Source organism: Lynx canadensis, chromosome D3 (assembly GCF_007474595.2).
Source record: "Lynx canadensis isolate LIC74 chromosome D3, mLynCan4.pri.v2, whole genome shotgun sequence".
NCBI classification, from domain to species: domain Eukaryota; kingdom Metazoa; phylum Chordata; class Mammalia; order Carnivora; family Felidae; genus Lynx; species Lynx canadensis.
In genome coordinates this window covers 18,593,164-18,618,334 of record NC_044314.2, presented here as the reverse complement: position 1 = coordinate 18,618,334, position 25,171 = coordinate 18,593,164, and the positions used below count along the sequence as shown (strand labels likewise).

General features: G+C 44.0%; 1 protein-coding gene across 3 annotated transcripts in view; it reads left to right on the top strand.

The window, feature by feature from the left end:
• WDR7 (WD repeat domain 7) overlaps positions 1–24,401 on the top strand; it is a 361,817-nt gene extending 337,416 nt beyond the window's left edge. For all 3 annotated transcript variants that reach the window (XM_030292358.2, XM_030292360.2, XM_030292357.2), the window contains 2 exons: positions 15,134–15,238; positions 21,668–24,401. In XM_030292358.2, coding sequence (XP_030148218.1) covers positions 15,134–15,238; positions 21,668–21,871 — 309 coding nt within the window. In that variant the 3' untranslated portion in view covers positions 21,872–24,401. The remainder of the gene's footprint in view (positions 1–15,133; positions 15,239–21,667) is intronic.
• The last annotated feature ends 770 nt before the right edge of the window (positions 24,402–25,171 follow it).

The window sequence follows — 25,171 nt, the reverse complement described above, 5'->3', positions numbered from 1 at the left end:
TTTTGATTCTAGAAATTTGACCTTTTTACTAATTTATTTCCTGATCTCTGATCTAAATAATTACAATCTGATACAGGATTATCACCTAAGAGAAAAAATGTGACCAAACTCCAAAGCAGACTTATTAGCCCTTTCTTCTCTGCCTTGCCTTCCACTGCCCTTTCATCCTCGCTCTTCCTGTCTTTTCCCCCGTTGGCTCTTCACGGGTTCTCGTAGCCACTCACAGCCAGTGATTGAAGAGATACTCACGGAGAGACTGCTGTGCAGCAAGCGCTGGGTGCCAGATCCGTGCCACAGTGCCTCTCGACGTGCTGGTGGCTCCCAGATCCGTCTCTCCTCCCCTCAGCCTTCTCCTTAGCTCCACATTCCTCTTTCTGACTCGCTAACGTATTTCCAACTACCTTCTCTAGTCCTCCACCTTAATATCTACCTATCCCAAACCTAGGTCCTCACGATTTCCCACCTGCCCCCATCCTCCCAACCTAGAAACATGTTCTTTCTCTTATGCCTTCCTGTCCGGGTCACAGCATCACTGTATACCCAGTGGGCCCCTCTTTCCCGACCACATCCGGTTCCTCATTGGATTCCTAATTGATCCACTACATTTTCCTCTTACCCTATCCTTTTTTTTTCCTAGTTCCTCTCTCCTTTTCCCTCTGCCAGAATTTTCTTAAGACTGGTCTGATCTGGGGGCACCTGGGTGGCTCAGTCGGTTGAGCGTCCAACTTTGGCTCAGGTCATGATCTCGCGGTTCATGAGTTGGCAAGATCAAGCACCACATTGGGCTTGCTGCTGCCAGCACAGAGCCGGCTTTGGATCCTCTGTCTCACTCTCTCTCTACCCCTCCCGTGCTCACGCGCTGTCTCTCTCAAAAATAAATATACATAAAAAAAAAAAAAGAGGGGCACCTGGGTGGCTCAGTCATTTGGGCATCCAACTCGGATTCAGCTCAGGTCACAATCTCACATTTCATGAGTTCGAGCCTCACGTCAGGCTTTACGCTGACGGCACAGAGCCTGCTTGGCTCTTTGGATTCTCTCTCTCCCTGTCTCTCTGCCCCTCCCCTGCTCACGCTCTCTCTCTCGCTCGCTCTCTCTCAAAATAAATAACTTAAAAAAAAAAAAAAAAGCCTGGTCTGATCTGACCATTCTCCTATTTAGAAACTTCAGAAGACTCTCTGTTGGGTGTCAACTTAAATCCAGATTTCTTAGCACAACAAAAAGACGGCGTGTATGGCCTGGCCATAGCTACCTTTTTGCTTCACCTGCAAACCCTGTCCTCCCCAGTGCTCCCCAGCCCCTCACTTCCATTGGCAGAGTGACACAGGACTGCCTGCTGCTCTCCTGGGCCTCCCTCACATGTTTGCTGGACTCATCTTTCCTCTTAGGATGGCCTTTTGTTTCTGGCCAACTTCTGCTCATCCTTTACAGCTCAACTCAAATACCACCTTGATTCTGTGCCTGGTTCTGATGTATCATACCCTGAACAGCAATGGCTGTCTATTCTTCTGGGTTTCCGTGGCACCTTATGCACATTTCTGTTGTGCTGTTAATTGCACTCTACAGTAGCTGCTTGCTGTCAATCTGTCTCTCTTTTCTCCCAGCTTCACTGGCAGGTGTGTGTCTCATCTTTGTGCTCTGACACAGGGTCTAGGACATAATCAGCTCTCAGGAAACATTTTTAAGTACATTTGTGCTAAAAATATTTAATTCCATGAGGTAGGCAAGACATACGTTACCCTTATCTTACAAATAGGCAAATCTTGCCTCAGAAAATTTTGCCCATTCATAAACCCAGCAAGGACAAATTTTAATCCACTAGATAAACGCGGGATAGTTTCAGGGTAAGTCAGAGGACTTACAAGTAACGTCACTGTGATTTTTGCCACAATAATTGCTCTGGAATATTTGCAAATGCAATTGCTATGTGAAAAAAAAGTCTGGGGCACCTGGGTGCCTCAGTTGGTTAAGCGTCCTTCTCTTGACTTCGGCTCAGGTCATGATCTCATAGTTCATTGGTTGGAGCCCCGCATCGGGCTGTCAGGGCAGAGCCTGCTTCAGATCCTGTCTCCCTCTTTCTCTGCCCCTCCCCTCTTGTTCTCTCTCCCTTTCTCTCTCCCTGTCCCCCTCTCCCTCCCTCCCTCCCTCCCTCCCTTCCTCTCTCTCTCTCTTTCTCTCTCTCCCTCAAATATAAATTTTTTTAAAAAGTCTACATATATTATTGTATTCTTTTATTACTGTTTTAATACTGAGAAAAATGTTGAATGTTACATGAAAGTCAGGAAGGTAATTTTATAGTTTTATAACTTGGCATTTCTTAACAAAAGAGATGTACCCTGTAATATACAACAACATTAATTAGGTGATGTTCCAGACTAATCTGGCTTTCTGTTTTAATAAGGTTAAAAGGCATGGTACCACACATAAAAGTATAAAATTCCTGAGTATATATTATGTATTAGTAGGTATACTCTATTCTCCAAAATAAATACAAGACAAAAGATGTGCTAACATACTGGTTAATAGATGTATGAATTTTTTAAATGTATGTAATACCTTAATTTTCTACAACACTTTCCAACTAATTTCTTTTTTTGGAACGGTGCAAATGTTAAATCCTCTTGAAGTGTGTTTTTTAAAAGTAGGAATGCTGTAGCTTTAGTACGGTCTACGTAAGACAGTTTTGTGTCGCCAGACGGTATATTCCACGTATATACCCGGTGAGGGACCACATGTGTGAGGGCCCTGTCCTGCTACTCAGGTCAACAGCCATCTTGTGTTTACCTTGACCCAGATCAGAAATGAGGAGAGTGCTGAGTTCTGTCAGTTGACGGAGGACGTGTGTGTGCTGAAGGCCTGCTATGTAAGGGCCTAGTGTTTTGAGAGGGGACAGAGGTGACCAACCCGGCACACGTTTCTGGAATTCCGAGAGGAAGCAACAGGGATTTCCTCACGTGGCACAGTATCGCCTTTAACAATACTCTCTCCTATCTTCTTTGAAAATTTATGTAACCATTCTGTGTCCAATTCCTAGGAATCCTTTGAATATTTAACATCACAATTTTCACTCTGGGAATATAAAAACAAAAGTTCGTTCATTTTAAGATTTCTAGCATGTGTTCGAATAGACTCATATTAGAAACACCGATTTAAAAACATTTAGCTTTGGGTCTGCCCAAACCTGAAGAAAACGTTTTCTGTGACTTTTGAAGCATATGTGAATTATATACTGAATAAGTGTTTTATAATTATTTCATACCAGCAATGTGAATATTGGACAGCAGTTTATTCACTATCTTTTTATTTAAAACTGATCCGCATTTATCTAAATCACATTAGCATTCAGTGTTTCAGTACCCATGAATCATCTTTAAATATGACTAATTATTTTTAAATGTTGATGAAAAATGTTATGGCTCGAATTACATCGTTAACTAGATTTTTTAGTGTTATCATTACTGAGCTTAAAAGTCTCGCTCAGAATACTAATACACTATTATCCTGTCATCAGCCAAAAACCCGTGGTAATTATGTTTGAAAATAATTGGAAGTTTGTGACGTCCCAGGATTTTGGGCAAACATAATTTCAAAATATGCTGTAAGACTGACCACTTGAACATGTGAAAAAAGGATGTATCAGTTGTGTATAGCTCAATTGGATATTTTATAGTTACTTCATCCTGAAAATATGTGGTCTGCTAAAGCAGATGAGAGGTGGGTGGGCATGTGCACACACAGGCATGGGTGTGGTCAGCTCTTCATTATCTGTAGTAAGAGAAGGAAGAAGCACTTCAACATCAATAGGTGAGACTTACGGAAAATTGATTCTTTGAATCTGAATAAGTCCCTGAGTTGAATAGAAGGGGAAAAAAACCTCCTAAAACCAGTACATACATTTAACAAAGGTTGCTGTTACAATGACCTCATCATTTTAAGATGGGGAAACACCTAAAGGCTTAAATGTTTATTCTCTATTTGTATTCTGTAGACCTTCCTTTTTAAAGGTAATTTTGATCATCTACAGTTGACATTGGTGAAAATAAAAGCTTCAGTAATCACAAAAATCTGAAATTATTACTACTGCCTAAATTATAGTAGTAAAACAGTCTTGAGCATTTATGTTGATTCTTACTCTTCTTGGGGAAGGGTGTTGTGTGTGCACATGTGCTTGTTGGTATATAATCCTCCACAAAAAGAATTTCAAAAACTATCGCTTGTGTCACAAGGATTACCAATATGTAGATATTGAAAAGCTCCTTTAATTCATCTGTGTCAGTTAGCTTATCCCCAGATGGCATTTAAGTAGCTTTTAGTGACTGAAAATGGGCACTATATGCTGCGGCTATGTTTAGGGATAAAGACAGACAGCGCACTTGAGGCACTATATCTTATAATCAAACTTAAGGTAGCTCGCTTTATTACATTTATCCTTAAATCTATTTTCCATTTAGATGTTCAAATGATACCAAATCTACTTGTCTTTCGCCCTGAATGTGTATTCTTTTCAATTAGATAGCGATGGAAAACTCAATTCATCGGATGGTACCAATACCCCTTGGCTTGGAAACTGCCACAGCGAGTTGACTCTATATCATAGAGTCGGCATAATGTGAATAACAAGTATTGCCTCAGCCCTCCATCAAGAAAAGAAATTATAGAGATAAACAACCCGTTTTCAACCCTCAAATCTCGGTTCAAAATCATTATAGAATCGCCAAAGGGCAGCATCTAGGCGTACGTGCTTACACTGTAGGAGATAGTACAGCCAATAAGAAACGGGTCCCTCTTTAATACTAGAGAGCTTTAGGAATACTTTCACCATCTACTTTGCTTTTGGTCAATACTTTAGTCTCTATATTTTGTGCCCCACGCGAGAAAAAGCCAGGGTCCTAATTTTATAATGACTCTTTCCTCAAGTGGTGCTTATTTACGGTACCCGTAGGTAGATGTTGCCTCTTTGGAGCACCGATGAGCTAATGGGACCCAGGCCCAGGGAGGGAGGCTGCCAAGGAGAAAGGCAGGACCACCGTCCTCTGTGGCCCAGGTAGCCCAGCGGGGCCACACAGGCGATCCTCCACGTTCTGTGCCAGGAGAGAAAGGTGGCAGCTTCTAATCTTTCAACCTCTGTTCTGAGGTCAAGGAAGAGTTCCTCTTCGCCCACCACTGCTGTGGGGGCCAGGGGACCGCTGGGGTGAGTGAGCTCCCCTGGGAGACCTGGCCCTTTCTCCCAGGCAGCACGGCCATCCACTGTCCTCACAGAGCTGGCGGGGTGGGGGAGATTGCACCAGGATGGGAAGGGAGACTGGACCAATCCGGGAACCTTCCTCCAGACCCCCCTATACGTGGAAGTCACTGGGCTCCAGAGTCTAGGGATCTAGGAGGCCCTGGTTGCTGAGGGAGACAATGGGGCAGACACTTCCCCAGCAAGGCCCAGCTCCACGTGGCCGCGGCTCTCAGGCAGCCTGCTGTGACCCCCTGGGCTGCAGCTGTGACCACCATCTAGCACTCGAAGTCTGCGTTATTGGGCAGGGAAGAGTCATTTAGAAACTCTGGTGCAGAGGCGCCTGGGTGGCTCAGTCAGTTAAGCGTCCGACTCTTGGTTTCAGCTCAGGTCATGATCTCACTTTTTATGGGTTCCAGCCCCGCACTGGGCTCTGCCCTGACAGCGTGGAGCCTACTTGGCAATTGTCTCTCTCTCTCTCAATCTCTCTCTGCTCCTCCCCTGCTCACTCGCTCGCTCTCTCAAAATAAACAAACTTAAAAAATATATATTGGTGTATAATGTACCTACATGCCAACTACATGAAAAGCGGGTATATAGAAATTGAAGCTTGGCAGCTTATAGTTTTGGGTTTTTGTTTTTTGTTTTTACCTGGTGCTCTGTGAGACAAGAGATTCCAGAGGCAGACTGCCTGGATTCTCATCAAAATAAATTACTCCAATTCTCGGCACCTCAGTTTCTTGATCTCTAAGGAAGGGTCTAACGTAGTGTTCTTACCTCGTAGGGTTAATCTGTAAGGATTAAGAAGTTTATATAAAAGTGCTGAGGGGCGCCTGGGTGGCTCAGTCAGTTGAGCGTCTGACTTCGGCTCAGGTCAGCATCTTGCAGTCTGTGAGTTCGAGCCCCGTGTCAGTCTCTGTGCTGACCACTCAGAGCCTGGAGCCTGTTTCAGATTCTGTGTCTCCCTCTCTCTCTGACCCTCCCCGGTTCAGGCTCTGTCTGTCTCTGTCTCTTAAAAATGAATAAGCATTAAAAAAACAAAAAGCCAATTTACAGCATTCCCCGGCACAGGACAGGTGCTATGAAAGTTTCTCCTTATGCTTTTTGGATTCCCTGCGGGACGTAGCTCGCCAGTGCACTCTATAGACCTTTTAGTGTATGATTTTAGAATGTATTTGAAGGATGACAAAAGCTGCTCGTTGCAGTGGCCTTTGATAAATGCAAATTTTTTGTTAGTTTGTTTCCAAGTATGAAGTTCTGGGATCCGTTTTTTTTATCCGTGACCACCGTGATAAGCCAGAAACTGTGTTCTTCAAGCCCCCAAGTGATGGCTGTGTCAATAATTGTGAGGTTGCAAAAAAGTAGACGGCAAGGAATAGAATGGGCTCATTGGCCCGTAATTTGTACATTTGTAAATGAGAATAAAGAGCCAGAACGCAAAATTAGTATGAACGACTTTTGGAAAGGGGGGCAGGGGGGAAGGATTGAAAACAAGGACTGACGATCTGCGGTTTCGTCAGCGGAGGCCTCTCTGGGCCTTGCAGCCCAGCCCAGGCTCCCTGCTGGGGACAGGTGTCCACACGCACGCCGCTTTCCTAGGGACACGGGGAACTTGGCGTGTCAGCCATCCACACACCAGCGACTTCACCACAGCTTTCCCGAGGCACAGCTGCAGTGTTCTGGTAAAATCATCGCAGTGCAGGCCTTCCCGCACGCCGTTCCGAGAAACCCTAACGGCACACGGTTGCTGCTTCCAACTCAGCCGGCTTGAAATTCCACGTCCTGAGACGTGGTTAGCTAAGGTGGCCTTTAATACCATCCAACACTACGATGGCGTGATTGGAAAGCTTGGAGGGAGTTTAAGGAAAAGCCACAGACATGATTAAAAAGTTGGAAAATGAGACTTGAAATCTTACAGTCACTGAGGTTTGTTTCGTTGGTTGGGTTGTTGTTTTTTTTTTTTTTTTTTTTTTTAACATCCCGAAAAGAGAAAATAAGTAACAAAGGAGCAACTTGCTATAACAGCCCTCAAGTCTATAAAAGGTTGTCCTGCCGATAGACGACTGTCTGGTCTCCGCCTCTGTGAGGCCACAGCAAGAGGGAGCAGGCTCACACTGTAGCATTTTGGATTTAGATTTGATATAAGGAGAAATTTCCTGACAAAACACATTGTTAAACACAGAAAAGCGTCCTCAGGGGTCTAGAACCTTCTCTAGAGATACTTGCAAACCGAATAGATGTTCATCTGTCTGGCCTGCTTTAAGCAGCCCTGTTCACATACAGAAAAGAAGGGGTGACCTTTCAGTGTTCTAGGCAACATCACCTGGCCTTAAGAGCCCACACACAAAAAGGCTGGAAAAGGCTTCGTTCGTAGCAGTAATTAAATTTTACTTGGGTCTTCTGCGTGGTCATAGATGAAACTTTTTGTTTAATGGCATACTCTGCCTGGATTGTTTGTTTCCTTGAGCATTTGAACCTTGAATATATAATAACATTTTCACAATTTGGTTGCTTCAGAGAAAAGAAAGAGGGAGTTTTTTCTCCAGTGTAATTAACTCTTAACTTCTTAACTCTTTTGAAATGGCTCTTTTTTGATGAGTCTTTGCCTTGCATAACAAACCAAGCTGTCAGTCCCAGTGATGTCTTCGTCTTCTCTTGGCCTTGAGCTGTTACCTCCCTGCCAGTCAGCCATGAAATCAGTGGCCTTCTGTATTGGGATGTCAGAAAGGCCTGCACGTCAGACCCTGGCCCTCTGTCCTTATCTGCCCTTTTCTGACTCTGGCACCGTCTGTAAGAGACGTCAAATGTAGGGGCTGGTGCTTTGGATGCAGAGGTGAACATCCTGAGCCGCCCTGGGCATTGCTTGTTATCCTTAAGAAGAACCAGCACCAGGAACGTGTAGGTATTTGTAAGCCTTTGGTATCACTCTCCTTTTCTTTTCGGGGCGGATCCTCACTTCCTAGATACTCACTTCCCTGACTGTGTGGCTCACCTCCAGCCTGTTTTCCTGTCTCCACACACACGCTTCCTTCAGGGTCCCCTTAAACTGAGGATCTCCGCCATGTTGGTACCCCAACAAAGCATGTTCACCCTTTTCTCTACCAGAGCACATTCTAGGGGAAATCCCTCAGCCAAGAGCTTCATTGGATTTGTAGAAATTTCAGAGACCACGTGCAGCCAACTAGGGACATACTTCCAGCTCACTAGACACCCCCAAATCACAACTGTCTTTTTTTTTTTTAAGCTTCTTTATTTATTTTGAGAGAGACCGTGCACACACATGCATGCAAGCTGGGGAGGGGCAGAGAGAGAGAATACCAATATCCACTGAGTGTGGAGCCCTAGACGGGACTCAGTCTCACAAACCAGCAGATCATAACCTGAGCTGAAATCAAGAGTCAGGCACTTAACGGACCGAGAGCCCCACAACTGCCTATCCGAATCTGAAGCTCACCTTGCGGTCCCACCAGAGGCCTACAGCCAGTGCGGTCTCCTTCCCTCTCCGTCCCGCAGATCTTGGGTGAGGCTGTGACAGTGCTGTCCAGGTTCTTTTATTTTCCAGGTCATTTTAGGACATTTCCTATGAGGTGCGTGGTCCGAACTTCATAAACCTTTCCCTCGTAAACAAAACAAAAACCAAAAACGTTTCCCTTCTTATGGTGCTCACGATAACACAACTTCACCTACCTTAGGAAACCTTTCCTTCGCAATTTATGTCAAAAGTAGGAAAGTATTTTGTGTGCTTGGGTTTCCTCCCCCCCGTTAAAAAAGTGGTGAAACCTGCAAATAAATACAAAATGTTCTCTTTGGTCTTGTTCAGTCCCTCATGTGGGTGTGATAGAGTGCTACCTTTCGGCATCAGTTCTCAAACTTGTCGTTTGAAAGCCAAATATCCAAAACACTCCAGGAAGAGACAGACCCTGTAAAGCGCAATTTTAAAGTATCCTAGACAGTCCTAGCTTCTGTTGATGCTGACCAAATCATTTGTGAAATGTGTGCCTCTTCTCCTCTGTGCAGGACGGTTAATTCTGTTTCTTCGAGGAGTACACTGCGACTGCCTGTTAAAACTGCTAGGCCAGTGCACATACTCCTCATTATTATCAATCCTGCCTCTCAGTTCCTTTTCTTCGGTAAGAAAGATGGAAGGGTGTTTACCAATTCAGCACTGTCTCCTGCCAGGGGTTATTGTTTGATTTCTTTTATTGTTCGTAGCACTTCTTGAATTAGATTAATTTCTTTATATTCCATTTCTGTCTTTTCAAGACAGCAATTTCTTTTGACTAAAGAATAGAACAAGACACGATACCCATTCGCATATAAAAAGTAGACCAAGCCTCCTTTTATTTTGAAACCTGTTGTTTGGGGAAGCATTCTGTACAGTTTAGCATTTAAGATCCCAGCCACTGGGTGGGCCCCATCCCAAGCGCTCACTGGCTCTGTGTGATCCCCAAACAGCTACATCTCCCTTGCCGGAAGGAAGCGAGGTTAAAGTCCATTCAGCTGTTGCCTGCACAGATCTGAGAAGTTCGGAGATTCTGAACAAAAGACAATGGCATCACTTCCATGACACCAAGGTTCTGGAGCACCTCTTAGGCTGAGGTTGTAATGAACTCACTTCCCTCCTTCCCTGAGGACCCTGAGTGGCACTTGCTTTCTTGCTCCACCACGGGTCTCCAAGCGGACGCTGCAGGCAACACTCCGTGGTTTCTTCTGGGTTCCTGTAAGATACCCTGCGGGGCACCCAACAGTGTTTTACCATGTATCTGTGTGTGTGTGTGTGTGTGTGTGTGTGTGTGTGTGTGTGTGTGTGACCTACAGTGTAGTCCCTCTTTGCCCAGACTAAAGAAACTAACAAATGAAGCTTAGTATCCAGGGCGGCCTCAACAACAACACATGGAAACAGAACAGTGCCACAGTGCCAGAAAAAGTACTGATCCCCACCCCCCCCTCCCGTGCACCCAGCAGGAGCATGCGTTCAGCTCAGGACTTCCTGGCAGTAAAGCAAGGACATGTTGCAATTATGTAATTATTGTTACATGAGAAAGGAAAGCAACAACATTTATCTGGAAAGACAAACATTTTACTGGCAGAACAGTCCAAGATGACATTTAATTCACAGGATCTTCTGTTAGAGACACTGGATAACATAATGAAGGATGTCCTCAGCTGACACAGAAGTAATCTTGGAGTGGATGTTTTAAATAGCAGCCCTCTGTAAAAGTAGAAGAAGTTATGTGAAAACGTTTTCGTGAACACTTTTCTGAAGGAGCCTGTGTGTCTGGCTTTCTGCCTTTACCGCAGGGCGAACCTCATCTCACAGGGAGGTACATTAATGTGACCACTGGGTTGGGACCTCCTTCGGACCTGCTGGTTTATGGCCACTTCACTGTTGCCAACTCACTGGTCGCTGATTAAGAAGAGATGCTAATCTGAAGGAGGCAGGGTTAGCATTCTGTGTTGAGCGTTAGGGGCCCAAACGCCAGGAGGAGGGTCATGCACTTCTAGAGGGCTCTGCGGGCCCTGAAGGAAGGGCCAGCTTTTCTTAGAGGAGCCTTTAGTCTACTCACACTTTTAGATGCATACCAGGACCCCGGAAGCATGGAAGTAACTGTTTTGGCCTTTTGGATTTGTTTTCCCCGTAGAGTTGCTGCATAATGTTACGTGTCCAGGCGTACAACATCATGATTCCACAGATGTATACATTATGCCGTGCTCGCCACAAGCATAACTGCCACCGGTCACCACACACCACTATCACAGCATCATCGACTATACTCCTTGTGCTGTGCGCTTCATTCCTGTGACATATCTATTCCGTAGCTGGAAGCCTGGATCTCCCACCCCCCACTTAACGCATTTTGCCCATCCCTCCACCCCCTGCCTGCTGGCAGCCGTCAGTTTGTTCTCTGTGTTTACAGATCTGATGCTGCTGCTTTTTTGTTTGGTCATATTTTTTTTGATTCCACGTGTGAGTGAAATCATACAGTATTTGTCTTTTTCAGTCTAACTCATTTCACTTAGCATAATGCCCTCTAGGTCCATCTATGTTGTCACAAATGACACATTCTCATTTTTTTTTTTGATGGCTGTGTAATATTCGTGTGTGTGTGTGTGTGTGTGTGTGTGTGTATACACACCACATTCTCCTTATCCATTTATTGATGGATTCTTAGGTTGCTTTCTATACCTTAGCTATTGCAAATAATGCTGCAATAAACATAGGGGTGCATATATCTTTTTGCATTGGTATTTTAATTTAGGTAAATGCCCAGTAGTAGAATTATTGAATCATATGGTATTTCTGTTTCTAATTTTTTGAGGAGTATGGAGATACTGGTTTCCATAGTGGCTGTGCCAATTTCCATTTCCCACCACACTGTAGCAAAGGTTCCTTTTTCCCCACATCCTCACCAATATTTTTTGTTTCTTGTGGAAGAAACTATTTCGAATCAAGTATTCTTAAAAATTTTTTTAATGTCTTATTTATTTGAGAGAGAGAGAGACAGAGAGAGACCATGAGCAGGGGAGGGGCAGAGAGAGAGGGTGACACAGAATCCAAAGCAGGATCTAGGCTCCGTGCTGTCATCACAGAGCCCAACACAGGGCTCAAACTCATGAACCGCGAGATTGTGACCTGAGCTGAAGTCGGACGCTTAATTAACTGGGCCACCCAGGCATCCCCTTGAATCAAGTTTTGTTAATGGGAGGGTAGCACTCAATTCCATGAGACACCGGGCAGGAAATAAGGGAGCCAGGCAGTGGGCATTAGCAGCACAGGAGGAATTGAATTGGTAAAAGGGAGGACAAGTGTCCAGGCTGAAGGGTCACCTCTGCTCATCCCTGTCTCTCGTGGCCACATGCACACAAAGGCCCAGGATCACCAGAGCTTTCAGTTTTTCAGGAGAGGCCAGAAATCTTGATTTTATGTGATATCTGATGAGTTAGAATATGAGCTCAGAAAACTTTTTTTAAACATTTTTCAGGGGCGCCTGGGTGGCTCAGTCGGTTGGGCGTCCAACTTCGGCTCAGGTCATGATCTCGCGGTCCGTGAGTTCGAGCCCCGCATCGGGCTCTGTGCTGACAGCTCAGAGCCTGAAGCCTGCTTCAGATTCTGTGTCTCCCTCTCTCTCTGACCCTCCCCCGTTCATGCTCTGGCTCTCTCTGTCTCAAAAATAAATAAACATTAAAAAAAAAATTTAAAAAAAAGAAAACATTTTTCAGCCCAAGCCAAACACATCTCCAATCTGGTTTCAGATTAGGCTGAACCTAAGGGTCTTCAGTTTGCAACCTCTGTCTTAAAGCAAGGCCTTTTACTATCTTAACCGTGACATAGCTTTAAATTGGCCCCACAGAATTTCAGGTTTTTAGCAGAACTGAATCTTGATTTTAAAAACCAATTAAAGATGCTTTCCAGTGATCTCAGTAAATTGACCTAGTCAGTGAGAACGGTCATTTTTTCCCTTTTAATTGGTTAACTTTTTACCCTCTTCCGCAATAATTTTCATTTTAGGGTAGGTGGCAGGATAATTATTCAGCAGGCTCACCTTGTTGCTCAATTAGCACCACATTAGGAGCCTAGCACCATGGATAGTTACCATATCTGTTTAATAAAATGTTTAATGAAATGAAATCTGTTTCTAGACTACCTTAGCATGCTAGCTGATACTGATTCTGGGATATGTGGTAAGGGCCTCCCCCCCTCCCCATTAAATTGTATACTCAAGTAATCCAGTTTTGTGATTATTTACATTTGTCTTATTTTTTTCCCAGCTTATTGACATATAATTGACATATGACATTGTAGATGTTACAGGTGTACATGTGATGGTTTGATACACTTATACGTTGGAAAGTGATTACCACCATAGCATTGGCCAACACTTCCGTCTTGTCACGTAATTACCATTTCTTTTTTGTTGATGAGAACATTTAAGATCTACTCCCTTAGCACCTTTCAAATGTCTGTCATCTTTAAGTAAGGAGGAGTAACACAAACATTAATATTACTTATTGGATCCTTATTATATGCCATCATTGCACAGAATGCTACATATATAGTAACTCATTGAATCTTCACAGAGCTCTTTGAGGCAGGTATTATCAACATCATCATCATCATCATTCCTGCTTTCTAGACATGGTACTCTGAGGTTAAGTAACTCACATCATTTGCCCTAGGTCCTTCAGTGTGTAAGTAGTAGAACCCAAAGGCAAGCCAGACAGCCTGACTCAGAGCAGTGTTCTCTGCCAGCCTGAAGCCCAGGGCTTTGCAGTATAACATGTTTTCTCTGAGTGTTGAAAACCGGGCATTATTTTGGATCCCACAGTGCCCTGAAAGTCTAGTGACAGAAAAGAACAAAATCCAAAGAGCACTGAGAAATGGGCTTGTATCCCCACTCCTCCCTCCTTCCCTCCTTTTAGTCACTCAGCTATGAACTATAAGAAGATTCTTACTGGAATTTACCACACATATGGGGCTGAGCTACATAGTGCGCCTGATGTTCCCACTGAGACTCAAGGTTCACAATTGTTCATTAAAAAAGAGGCGGTGCCCAGGTGGCTCCGTTGGTTAAGTGTCCAACTCTTGATTTTGGCTCAGGTCATGAACTCAGGGTCATGAGATCAAGTCCCACACCGGGCTCCAAAATGAGTGTGGAGCCTGCTTGGGATCCTCTCTCTCCCTTTCTGCCCCTCCCCCCCTCAAAATAAATAAAATAAAAACATTAAAAAAAATAGGTGGAGATAAACCTTCCTACTAGTGTCTCCATTGAAGAGAACATATTTCCCCATTCCTTTCCAGACAGAGGGAGGAGACAAACCCATAGCTTGTAAGCAGACTGAATATTGGTTAATGTGGTCGAGGTATGATCTTCCATAGTTGAGTGAAAGGACATTAATGCAATATTATGCTAATTTGCTTAGTATGCCAGTGTTTTTAATGACAATATCATTAAAGTTGAGTATAATTTTTTATTAGTAAAGACCTTTCATCATAGATGCAGTCTAAAACACAACTCCCTTTTTTTTCAATTCATGGTTAAATCAATGATAGCTATTTGGCAAAGGCTCAAAATGATCCCTGTTAACTTGTTTGTAATAGTATTTGATTTCTGTATGTGTTCAAACCTCCCAACAGGTACGTGTATGTATGTTTACTAATTGTAGCCAAGTGCATTTAAGCCCAGTGTTATTGGTGGGAAATGAAGCGTAAAACATGAAAAATGTATAATTATTAAGGGTTGAAATTATAGTTTTTAACTCCTTCCAGAAGAGGGATATTACGATGCAGCTTTGATTGTTTTTCATTTCAGATGAGTGAGGTTCCTAATTAAGTAAAATTCTTCCCTCTAATGGACATAAGTAAATTAACATATTGGTTCGCCTGTTAATATATGCTTTTCCATTGGACTCACGCTGTCCTCCCAATGCAGAGACAGGTAGCTTCTTCAGAACAAGATTAAAGAAAGCCCTTGGGGGGCGCCTGGGTGGCGCAGTCGGTTAAGCGTCCGACTTCAGCCAGGTCACGATCTCGCGGTCCGTGAGTTCGAGCCCCGCGTCGGGCTCTGGGCTGATGGCTCAGAGCCTGGAGCCTGTTTCCGATTCTGTGTCTCCCTCTCTCTCTGCCCCTCCCCCATTCATGCTCTGTCTCTCTCTGTCCCAAAAATAAATAAACGTTGAAAAAAAAAAAAAATTAAAAAAAAAAAAAAAAAAAAAAAAAAAAGAAAGCCCTTGGATATATCAGTGGGAGAACTTTGGTTGCTTTTCCTATTTTTCTCACCTAATTTTATAAATAAGGATCATAACAGTATCTAATCTCCATGGCATAACTTGTTCAACATTGAATGCATTTGCATGTGTATGTGTAACAGTTCTGTGGAATGCAGACCGTTAATGACCCTGACTTTTATTTTAGACGATCCATGGACACAAGGGACCAATCACTGCAGTGGCCTTTGCTCCTGATGGACGATATCTTGCCACCTACTCAAATACGGACAGCCACATTTCTTTCTGGCAGGTACGTGTAGATGCTACAGGGTCCTAGGGTATACTGTATGTTTGCTTTTGCTACGAAAGGCTTCCTGTTCTGCCCGCCCTCCCCACTTCTTTCAACAAATACCACATATTATTGCTGACTGCTTATGTGCTACATGCCAGCATGCAGGGTGCGCTGAGAATACAGTTAGCAATCTGGAGGTGGGGGTGGGGTCTGCTCTCACAGGGCTTGCGGTCTGTAAATAAGCAAGCAGTTACAATACAGAGGGGAGCCTGAGAATAAGGTTGTGGGACAGATTCACAGAGGAGGTGACATCCGAACTGAGACAGGGTCATGCTGAGTAAGGGCTGGATGGTAAGAGGAGGGCAGAGTGGGTATTTAGGGAGAGAAAGCAGGAGCAGCCTTTCAGTGGTAAGCCAGGGCACGGCATGCCTGGGGTCCTGGCCGGGAAGGCACGGGGCCAGGGAGGTGCTGCCCAAGGATGCGGGCAACCCCAGCAGGGCAGAGGCCAGGGAGAAGGCAGCGAGTAGTAGCTTCATATCCCGTTTATATTATCTCATCTGTTTGCGTTCTGAATTTCCCACATAATGCTCTTCATTCCTGAACATTTTCAAAACCCCGAGTATCGGGGCACCTGGCTGGTTCAGTTAAGTGTCCAACTTTGGCTCAGGTCATGATTCCGTGTTAGTGTGTTCGAGCCCCGTGTCGGGCTGTCTGCTGTCAGCATAGTGCCTGCTTTGGGTCCTCTGTCCCCCTGTCTCTCTGCTCCTCTCCTGCTGGTTCTTTCTCTCTCTCTCTCCTCTCTGCCTCTCAAAAATGAAATAAGCATTAAAAAAAATTTTTAAACAAAAAAACCAAAACCCCGAGATCATTGAGTGGCAGTTCATGAGGATGCCTATGTTTAATTGTGACTAAAATGCATATTAACTTTGAGCGCCTAATTTTTACAGTAGACCTTGTTTTATCCTCAAAAATTAATCTCCATTCCATCTTTTTAATTACCTTACTCCTGATAATTGGTAAAAAAAAATTTAAACATTACCAACTCCCTCCCCGACGAAAAGCCAATTTAAAATTTTGTTATTACTTTTACTCTCCTAAGATGCACGTATGTGTTATGAGATTCAGTTTATTGCCTTGAAAGCTAAAAAAAAAAAAAAAAAAAAAAAAAAAAAAAATTAAAGTTTAAATAAGACTTCAGCACAACCTGACGATGGTTTTTAAAAAATCAATAGCTAATAAAATGTAAAACAGATACAATAAATTGCTTAATTCACAACATACTATTAAACCGTGACAACTTCCAAATCTGTCACAGACTTTTCCCTACTCTTCATTTGATTTCGTTTTCCAGTTTGTTTTCTCATTATCTTTTCTCCCAGAATATAGCTCCCGCATCTTAATTGGCTCCTATTAAACTCTCTTCCTCGGCAGCCTCCCCGGTGCCCGTATCCCTCAGTGGCTACCGTGGGACCCGTGGTTAGCGCTGCCAGCAGCCCCACGGCGAGCCCGTTAGGCGTCCGTAGAGTGACCCTCGCACCAATGCTTCCTTAAAGGGTTTCCCCACCAAGTGTGTTTTCCACACAGTGGTCTCTGCACGCCACCTGTACTTTGACACACAGTTTCTGCTCTTCCCTGTGCCCTTGGAATCCCAGACGAGTGTTCACGTAAAGCTCCACATTCGTTCAAAACATCTCCTGGGCACCAAAGCGCCGGGTGCTGGCCAGTGCTTCAGGGGTACGGAGTCAGACAGTCCCAAGTCCCTGCTTTCAAGGACCTTGTGTTTGTCCACGTTGTCTTCTTTGGAATAAACAAACACAAGTCTTTTTGGTTTCGTTCAACGTGACTTCCTCAGAACTTCCTCAGAAATTTGTTATATAAAGGAACACCTCCTACCTTCGCCAGATTTGAAGCTGTTGCCGATATTTTCCTGAATTTCTGCGTGACGAATGTTTTTTCCCTTATCTAGCTACTCAAGGTTCTCTTTGGATGTGTTCATCCCTTCCTTGATTTTTTTGTTTTTTCTACTTGTTTCCACATTCCTGCCTAGTGCACTGAGGGATTTATGGGTAGCATCCTTTCTTACCTCGGAGCTGAAGCTCATTCATTACGGAGATGGTAGCTTTGCGAGATACCTCTTCTCATCCTCCACTTCCCCTCTTCGGGCTCCTGCTGCTGCCTCTGGGCTTTGCCGAGGACACTTGAACCCGTGCCTGTGCGTGTGGCGGTGCGCGCAGGGGGGCCACAGCGCACTTCCTTGGTGCACACGCTCATTGTGCTGTCCGCACACGTGGGTGTCCCACACACAGAGCACGGGGACTGCTCAGGCAACACCCAGGTCTTTTTGCCTCTAAACCCAATGTCAGGATGGAAAATGCAACCCATGTCTTAAATTAATACCCAGTTTGGTCTTGAAATTTAAGCGGAAAGCACAGAAACATGTCCGCTTTTATCAAGAAAATACAATAAAACCTCTTCCAGAGTATACGTATAGGGGGGTTGATTTGAATTAAAGGGAGTCCAGACAGCAATGGTGGATCTCCCACTGCTTTCCCAAAATAGGCTTTGCTGATTTATTTAGATACATATTGTTTAGTTCTAGTGATGTATGATGATACTTTTATATTATTCCAGTAAATGTACTGTAATATATTTTGAAAACTTAATGAAGTCTTATTAATACAGGACCTTACAAAAGCTATGAGCTATTAAAATCTTTGCTGAGAAATGAGTGTTAATGAGAAATATCGGTTGGATAATTACTCAAGTGAGACTTAGTAAAAGGTTTGTGTGCAGCATTACTTACACTGAGAATTGCATTAAAACACTTCCTGTTTTGATGAATTACATCTGTATGTGTTTCTATGTCTTCAGAAAATAATCTTCACGGGACTGGTTTGGTGAAGCATTCTTTCTAAAGGGAAGGGAAAAACCAACGTTGCATTTTTGTTATTTACAAACTCAGCTACTGAATGATGTCATCAAGCAGCCTTCTAAGCCCTTTGATTCTCCAGCTACATATTCCTCCAAGTTGAATATTTCATGTCAGGGTATCTGTTCACATTTGAGCAAGGGGAATTGAGTAATGAAATCAAATACGGCCATGGTTCTCTCACCTAAATTTCACCACTATCCTCCAACTAGTGAATATCCTCTTTCAGAAATGCTAAAAATAAATTAGATGGATAGTGGTTTCACTTATTTTTATGTATTCCATCGTAGAATGGAACACTATTCAGCCCTTTAAAAAGGGTGCTGGGGGCGCCTGGGTGGCGCAGTCGGTTAAGCGTCTGACTTCAGCCAGGTCACGATCTCGCGGTCCGTGAGTTTGAGCCCCGCGTCAGGCTCTGGGCTGATGGCTCGGAGCCTGGAGCCTGTTTCCGATTCTGTGTCTCCCTTTCTCTCTGCCCCTCCCCCATTCATGCTCTGTCTCTCTCTGTCCCAAAATAAATAAAAAACGTTGAAAAACAAAAATAAAAAAATAAAAAATAAAAAGGGTGCTGTAGGGGCATCTGGGTGGCTCAGTCAGTTAAGCATCTGACTTCGGCTCCGGTCATGATGTCATTCGATCCCCACGTCTGGCTCTGGGCTGACAGCTCAGAGCCTGGAGCCTGCTACCGATTCTGTGTCTCCCTTTGGATTCTCTGCCTCTCCCCCACTCACGTTCTCTCTGTCTCTCTCTGTCTCTCTCAAAAATAAATAAACATTAAAAAAAAATTTTTTTAAAGGATGCTATAAATCTGTGGCCATCAGCATCAACGTTTTGTGGAATGAAAAAGGCAGATTGTGAAACTGCCTTTTAATTCGAGCCTATTTACGTAAAACTCCTTAAATCTGCCTCTTACATGTACATATATTTGGAGGTCTAGAAAGAAGTTTACCAAAATGTTAGTGATTGTCTCTAGGAAGTAAGATTTGGGGGGATTTTTGCTTTCTCTCTTCTACTTCTCTTTATTATTTAAATGTTCCACAATGAGTATTTATTGTCCTTGTAATCAAGAAAAAATTCAGTGTTACCAAAAAATACTCTAATCCCGGGTAGTTTTTATTCATTTGAGGCTCAAACTGCCCTTTCCCATAGTTTGTAAGCCTGTCACTGGTCAAGAAAATACTAATATCCAATAACAAAACGGTTCATTGTCTCAGTGAGTGTTCTTTGGCTGAGCTTATTGGGAAGATGAATACTCACCCTTCCTACTTCAGGTTATCTGTCTTCAGAAGAGGTCACAGGGTAAGGATGGTCTGAGGAACAGCACGTTAGAGTGAACCTGAGGTCCTCGTCCTTCCAGGGGCACGCAGCTGTAACAGTGCAGCGCCGTGTGGAATTTCATTCAGCTGTTCCACCGCAGGAAGGCTGTGTGACCCTTCCGAAGGCATTTATCCATCAGTTTATCAAATGGTTTATCAGTCATTCATGGGATGGCTCAGCTCAGAAGGAGATGCCAGGCGCAATGATGGACTTCTTGTTGAAGTTTTCCATTGGTAGCATTTCTGTAAGGTACTCTTAAGGTACTCTCTCCCTCTCTCTTTGGCCCTCAACCCAATTCTTCTATGTGGCTAAATTTTGAAGGAAAGAAGTAAAAATAAGGAAGTGTCTGTGCCTATTGGGCACCCTTAGCATTTTGAGCCACCAGCAGAACTCAGGCGTCATCCATATTTTCATAGAAACTCCATAAAGAATGAAAACTCCTTTGTAGCTATTTATCAACTGAGAAATGAGATTTTTTTTTTTTTAAACACAGTGTGCCTGTTGATACCAGTTAATTTTAACCACCAATTTTCTGGGTCATTTGGATCTGTTCTATTAAAGAACTCAATTATCATGTACTGTTACTTTCTGTACAAGCGAGAGCCATCAAATCACGCTCACCACCGTTATTCATATATGAAATATCTGGGAACCCTCAGAAAGCAACAAGACATTGATTTTTGTCTTGCATGGAGTTCTTGGGAAAAGGGAAGGAAGCAAGGGAAGAAGTTTTTGGAGAAGGACAGTAAGGTACTGTCTGACTTTAAATGTTAACTTTAACAGAAAGAGTTAATGATAACCATACATTTGGTTTTAAAATGTGACCTCGTACACTAGTGATTTTTTTTCACCTCTGTGTTGTGTTCGGCACTATTATTAATGCAGGAAAATCAGTAACATTAGTCATCTTAAAAGGGTTATTACTCAAGATGATTTAAATTGTGAAAATGTCAGTGGAGCCTGCATGCATCCTGCTAGAGATGCCATGATTTACGCCCTCTGACACCATCGTGCTGCTGAGAAGGGCCAGAAAAAAGAATGGCTTATATTTTGCACTGATCCAAATGCAGAGCATGATATCAGCAATAACACGTCTTAAATGTCCTAGGATTTGCCAAGGTTTCGTGTGTCAAGCATTTGTGTCCATAATCTGCATGCTTCACACAAAAACCCCAGAATCTTCTGCGTTTAGATGATGGTTATACTGGAGAGAAGAGTTGGAAATGAAAATTAGTGCAAAGAAGACTAATATTTTTGAGACCTCTTTTCTTACATGCTCTACGCTTTCCATGTGATTTGCAATAGCACAAAAGATGTGTATTAAAAAGACGTCAAGTAGTATGTAGAATCTACCGGATTCCTGTGACCCCGTCACTCAGGCTCCCCGAGATACCCGCCATTTAGTATTCACACTTTGACCAGAATGCATGGTTTGTTCACGGGCCGTAATTTCCATGTTATTTTTCACCAATGTGGATGGATTAAGAGAACTTAACATTCAAATCCGATCCCCAAAAGCCACCCAAAAGCAAATCAGCTGATTAAAAACATATGGCCAATAAGGTGTTAAAAGTATTCTGCCTTCAGCATGGCAGCGAAACAGTGAGCCACAGATACAGTGTTAAGATGCAATTGATTCTCGGTTTCCCCTTGGAAATGAACTAGAGATTTCCAGAGACTGAATACCGTAAGAAAGCAGGTGAGGAGGGAAGTGTGGGTACCTGCGGAGGGGGTAGGGGGTTCTGTTTTGAGCTTTGATCCAGGCATGTGCCCACTTTGCTGCTTTTCCTTGAACAAGCCGTGAGTCCCCAGTCGAGTCTGGGTGGACTTGTCCTTCCCGGCTGCGGGGAGCACCGTGGCGACGCGGGAAGGGCCCACCATCGCCAGAGACTGCCGGGCCTGTTCAGTTACCGTCGGGAATTTAGCCCCCTCCTCAAAGACTGATGGCCTTTCCTGCTGTCGGGTGCTCCCCACGGAGTGAAATTCCTGTGGGCGGATGCTTTCACGGTAACAGCATCGCAAGGGTTCCGGGGCCGCAAGAGGCGCCCCACCCGGGGTTAGAACAGACTCTCAGCCAAGCCGGAGTCAGGGGCCGGCAGAGAGTGACCCGAGGCGTGAGTCACTCTACCCCGACGCGCGGCAGGGAAGGGAGAGGGTTCTGTGAGTGACGCGCGTGCTCTCGTGTCCCCGTGTCCCCCCAGATGAACACGTCGCTGCTGGGAAGCATCGGCATGCTGAACTCGGCCCCTCAGCTGCGCTGCATCAAAACCTACCAGGTGCCGCCCGTGCAGCCCGCCTCACCCGGCTCGCACAACGCCCTCCGCCTGGCCCGGCTCATCTGGACGTCCAACCGCAACGTCATCCTCATGGCCCACGACGGGAAGGAGCACCGCTTCATGGTCTAGCGCTGGGGGCCGCTGCCCTGACCGCATCCAAGCCCCGTCCACTCTGGAGGCCGAGACTCCTCTGTCCTTACTCACCCAGATCGTTCCTCAGTGCCTGCCACGCCAGTGTCACCCCGGGGCGCGGCCGAGGCTGTGTCACCTCCACACGGTCCTCGGGGGGCGGACCCCCCGCCCGTGTCCCCCGTGATCCAGAGGCATGCACACCCCACCCTGCAGGAGCGGCCCTTGTGTGGACATTAGGTCGTTTTCCCCCCTGGGGGGTGGGGGGTGCCCGCGGTCCCTAGGAGCACCCCTGTGGCTTGGTGCACCAGAAGCCTCCAAATCAGTAAGCACTGTGATTGCGTTCCCAGCCCAGATCAGCATTTTCCTAGAGCTAAACCCCACCTCTGAAGTGCTGCTTGACCCTGGTCGTTGACATTGGGTTTTGACGTAATGTCGCAGTCCTAATTAGCGAAGTTATTTCCCTTTGGATTTCCTAAAATACATTGTTTACCGAAAAGATTCTGTGTTTACATGGTTGGGTGTTTTTTTTTTGCCCCATGATTGCTAGGAAGCTCTTCAATCCAGTTTCCTAGGGTTTAACCCCTTGCTTCTTGATTAACACCTAACAGATTTGAGATCATTGAGAAAATATATTTAAAAAAAGAAAATACAGAAAAAAAAAGTTTCCCAGACAGCCTTCTAAAATGCCCATATCCTGCTTAATAATATATTTAGTAGTTTAAAATAAAAATCATCACTATTTATGATCTAGTTAATATAATTATCCAGTCACTATAATCTCTTAAATGGACTTTGATAATAAAGAATCGAGTTTGGAAGCATAGCATATACCTAAATAAGAAGTCCCTTGTGTCTGTTGCTAAAGGTCCTTTCAAGAAAGACCTTACCCCTTCCCTCCAGAAACCTTACAGACCCACAGTTCCCATGCCTACGACCTACATCAGTTATCATGTAATAGTTACAATTCAGCCTTTGAACTGATCAATTAAAGGAAAACTAAGACAGCATTTCTTTTACACAAGTATCCTAGAAAAATGGTACCCAAGACACAAGCATTCAGGAGTATGTAGAAAATGTGAGGGCTCTCAAATAATTTCAGCAAACATTGCAATGAGGGTGTTCATTACACTTCCAAGTAAGCTTTAACTGGGTTGCTCTCTTCTTATGTCAAATTATGCTGATTCTCAGTAATGGAAAAAAAAAATCCACAAAATAATATTTTGTATGAATTGCTCCTAACAAATCTTGATCTGTACATAGCTGGGGATTTGGTTGTTTGGTTGGTTGTTGATTGGTTGGTTAGGTGGGCACAATGGCTTATTAAGTGCAAACACAGAAAATGATTTATTCACAGAAAATATGCGAAGTTTACAGAGGAACCAAAATGATAATGGGAGCATTTAATTGGAAAAGCGTATATTGTCAGAGTTTATGTAACCTAGGGGGAAAAAAAAAGGATCACAGTCCAGGAACAGCTACATCTGTTACCGAAACAGATTTTTAAAGAACATGTTAAGAAATTAAGACCACCGGAACGTCTCTTTCCTTTGATACGAAGTACGTTATTTCCATTGGTGGCAAACCTCTCCTGTTCGTTGGTTTTAGACTTTGGGTGTTCTTTCAAAAGTGAATTTATGCCACATGCATGTACATTGTATTTATAAAGATTATATATGTAGTTTCCAAGGAAGAAACAAAGAACTATATACAGCGTAGGCTCTATTTGTCTGGTGAATATGCTGTTGTGTTCGATATAGATAGAGAAACTTGAGGTAAACAAAAGGGGCACATGGTTTTTCCAGCGGGCTCCTGAGTCTTCTCGATACCCAGCACGTGTTTACTTGGTAAACTTAAATAGGGACTAATTTATTCTAGACTACAAAGTTGTTTTGGAATGATGAAGTAAAAGTATAGAGAGATTTGTAAAACAAAATGCACTGGGGAAAAGATGTGAGATGGTAGGCAGGCCACCAAATACACGATGGACCGCTCCGCAGAAATCTGGAACAAAGCAGAGCCGTGAGGGCCTGGGGTAAAAACAATCTGGGCAGTGAGCATGGGCCAGCCTGTCCCACATTCTGCCTGCAAAGACAGCCAACATCATTGGCCAGTAGAACATCACTCTTATAAAACTTGGGTGGATGATGTTGGATGGCTCGACATCTCTAACTGCTGAGTGAATATTTGCATTCTTGTTAACACAGATCTCCCCTTGGCTATTTTGACAACTCTAGTCCCAGACTTCATCGCAGCTTAGACTTCTCAGCACTGAGGTAAACTTTGTATCGTCATCCCAGTGTATGCTTTTTAGTGTTCTGTTGATTTCGGTGGCACTGTATTTGGACCCATCCTTGTACATGTGGAGACATACGTGGCTTCACTGGTAGTTTAAAATGCAGTGATTGAACTGTGTACAGCGAGTGAATTAAAATGTCTGCCTCTCGAGACATTGCCACTTAATAGATCCTATATGTGCTGAACGCCCCTGTGTATATATGTGTGTTAAATAAAACTGAATTGTACTGAAGATTGTTTTTCTCATTAAAAACATTGTTCACTCTTCTTAAACATTCTCAGTTGAAATCCATATACCCCTTCCCCCCCGACCCCGCCTACTCGGGTACCAAATTAAGCCTTGTATTTCTATGTAATTATTCACTTCCCTGGAGAGCTAGCTTCAGGAAAGGCTAACTTGTCACAAAGGACAGTAGAACAGTCCAGAAGGAAGAAAGACACTTCCAAAGTGTGAGGGGAAACAACAGCACCCTCTGTGGTTTGGGCAAGGGAATTGCATGCATGTTCCTTTATCTTTACCTCAAGTTGCTCCTAAACGGACTGTGAATTGTACCGTATTCTATTCCGTCAGATTTTGATGACGTGGTTGACTGCCGTGGATGGGGGGCGATGGACGGAGATGATTAAATTCATTTCCTTTAAGAGTCGGCTTGGAGTTGAATTTGAATCCCTGGGGTAATGGATGTAATTGGTTTTCAGAAAAAGCAAGAGTAACAAAACAGGTCATCGTCGCTCAGAGAGGGTTATACGTGCAAGTGGCGAATGTGCTTCTTTACCTTTTCACACAAGAATGTAGAACAGCTTAAACTGAACCAGTCATCAGGTAGCAGTATACTTTTCCTTCAGAAATAGACAGACATGAAGGGAACTGACTGCCACATCTTCAGCCCTGTTCAGATGCCCAGTGTCCATCCCAGGAATTGCTTTAACGTCTCCTGGTGGCTTAAGTGTGTCCTTATAGGGAAAATAGGGGCAGTCCCAGTCCTGTATGATTGGTGATCA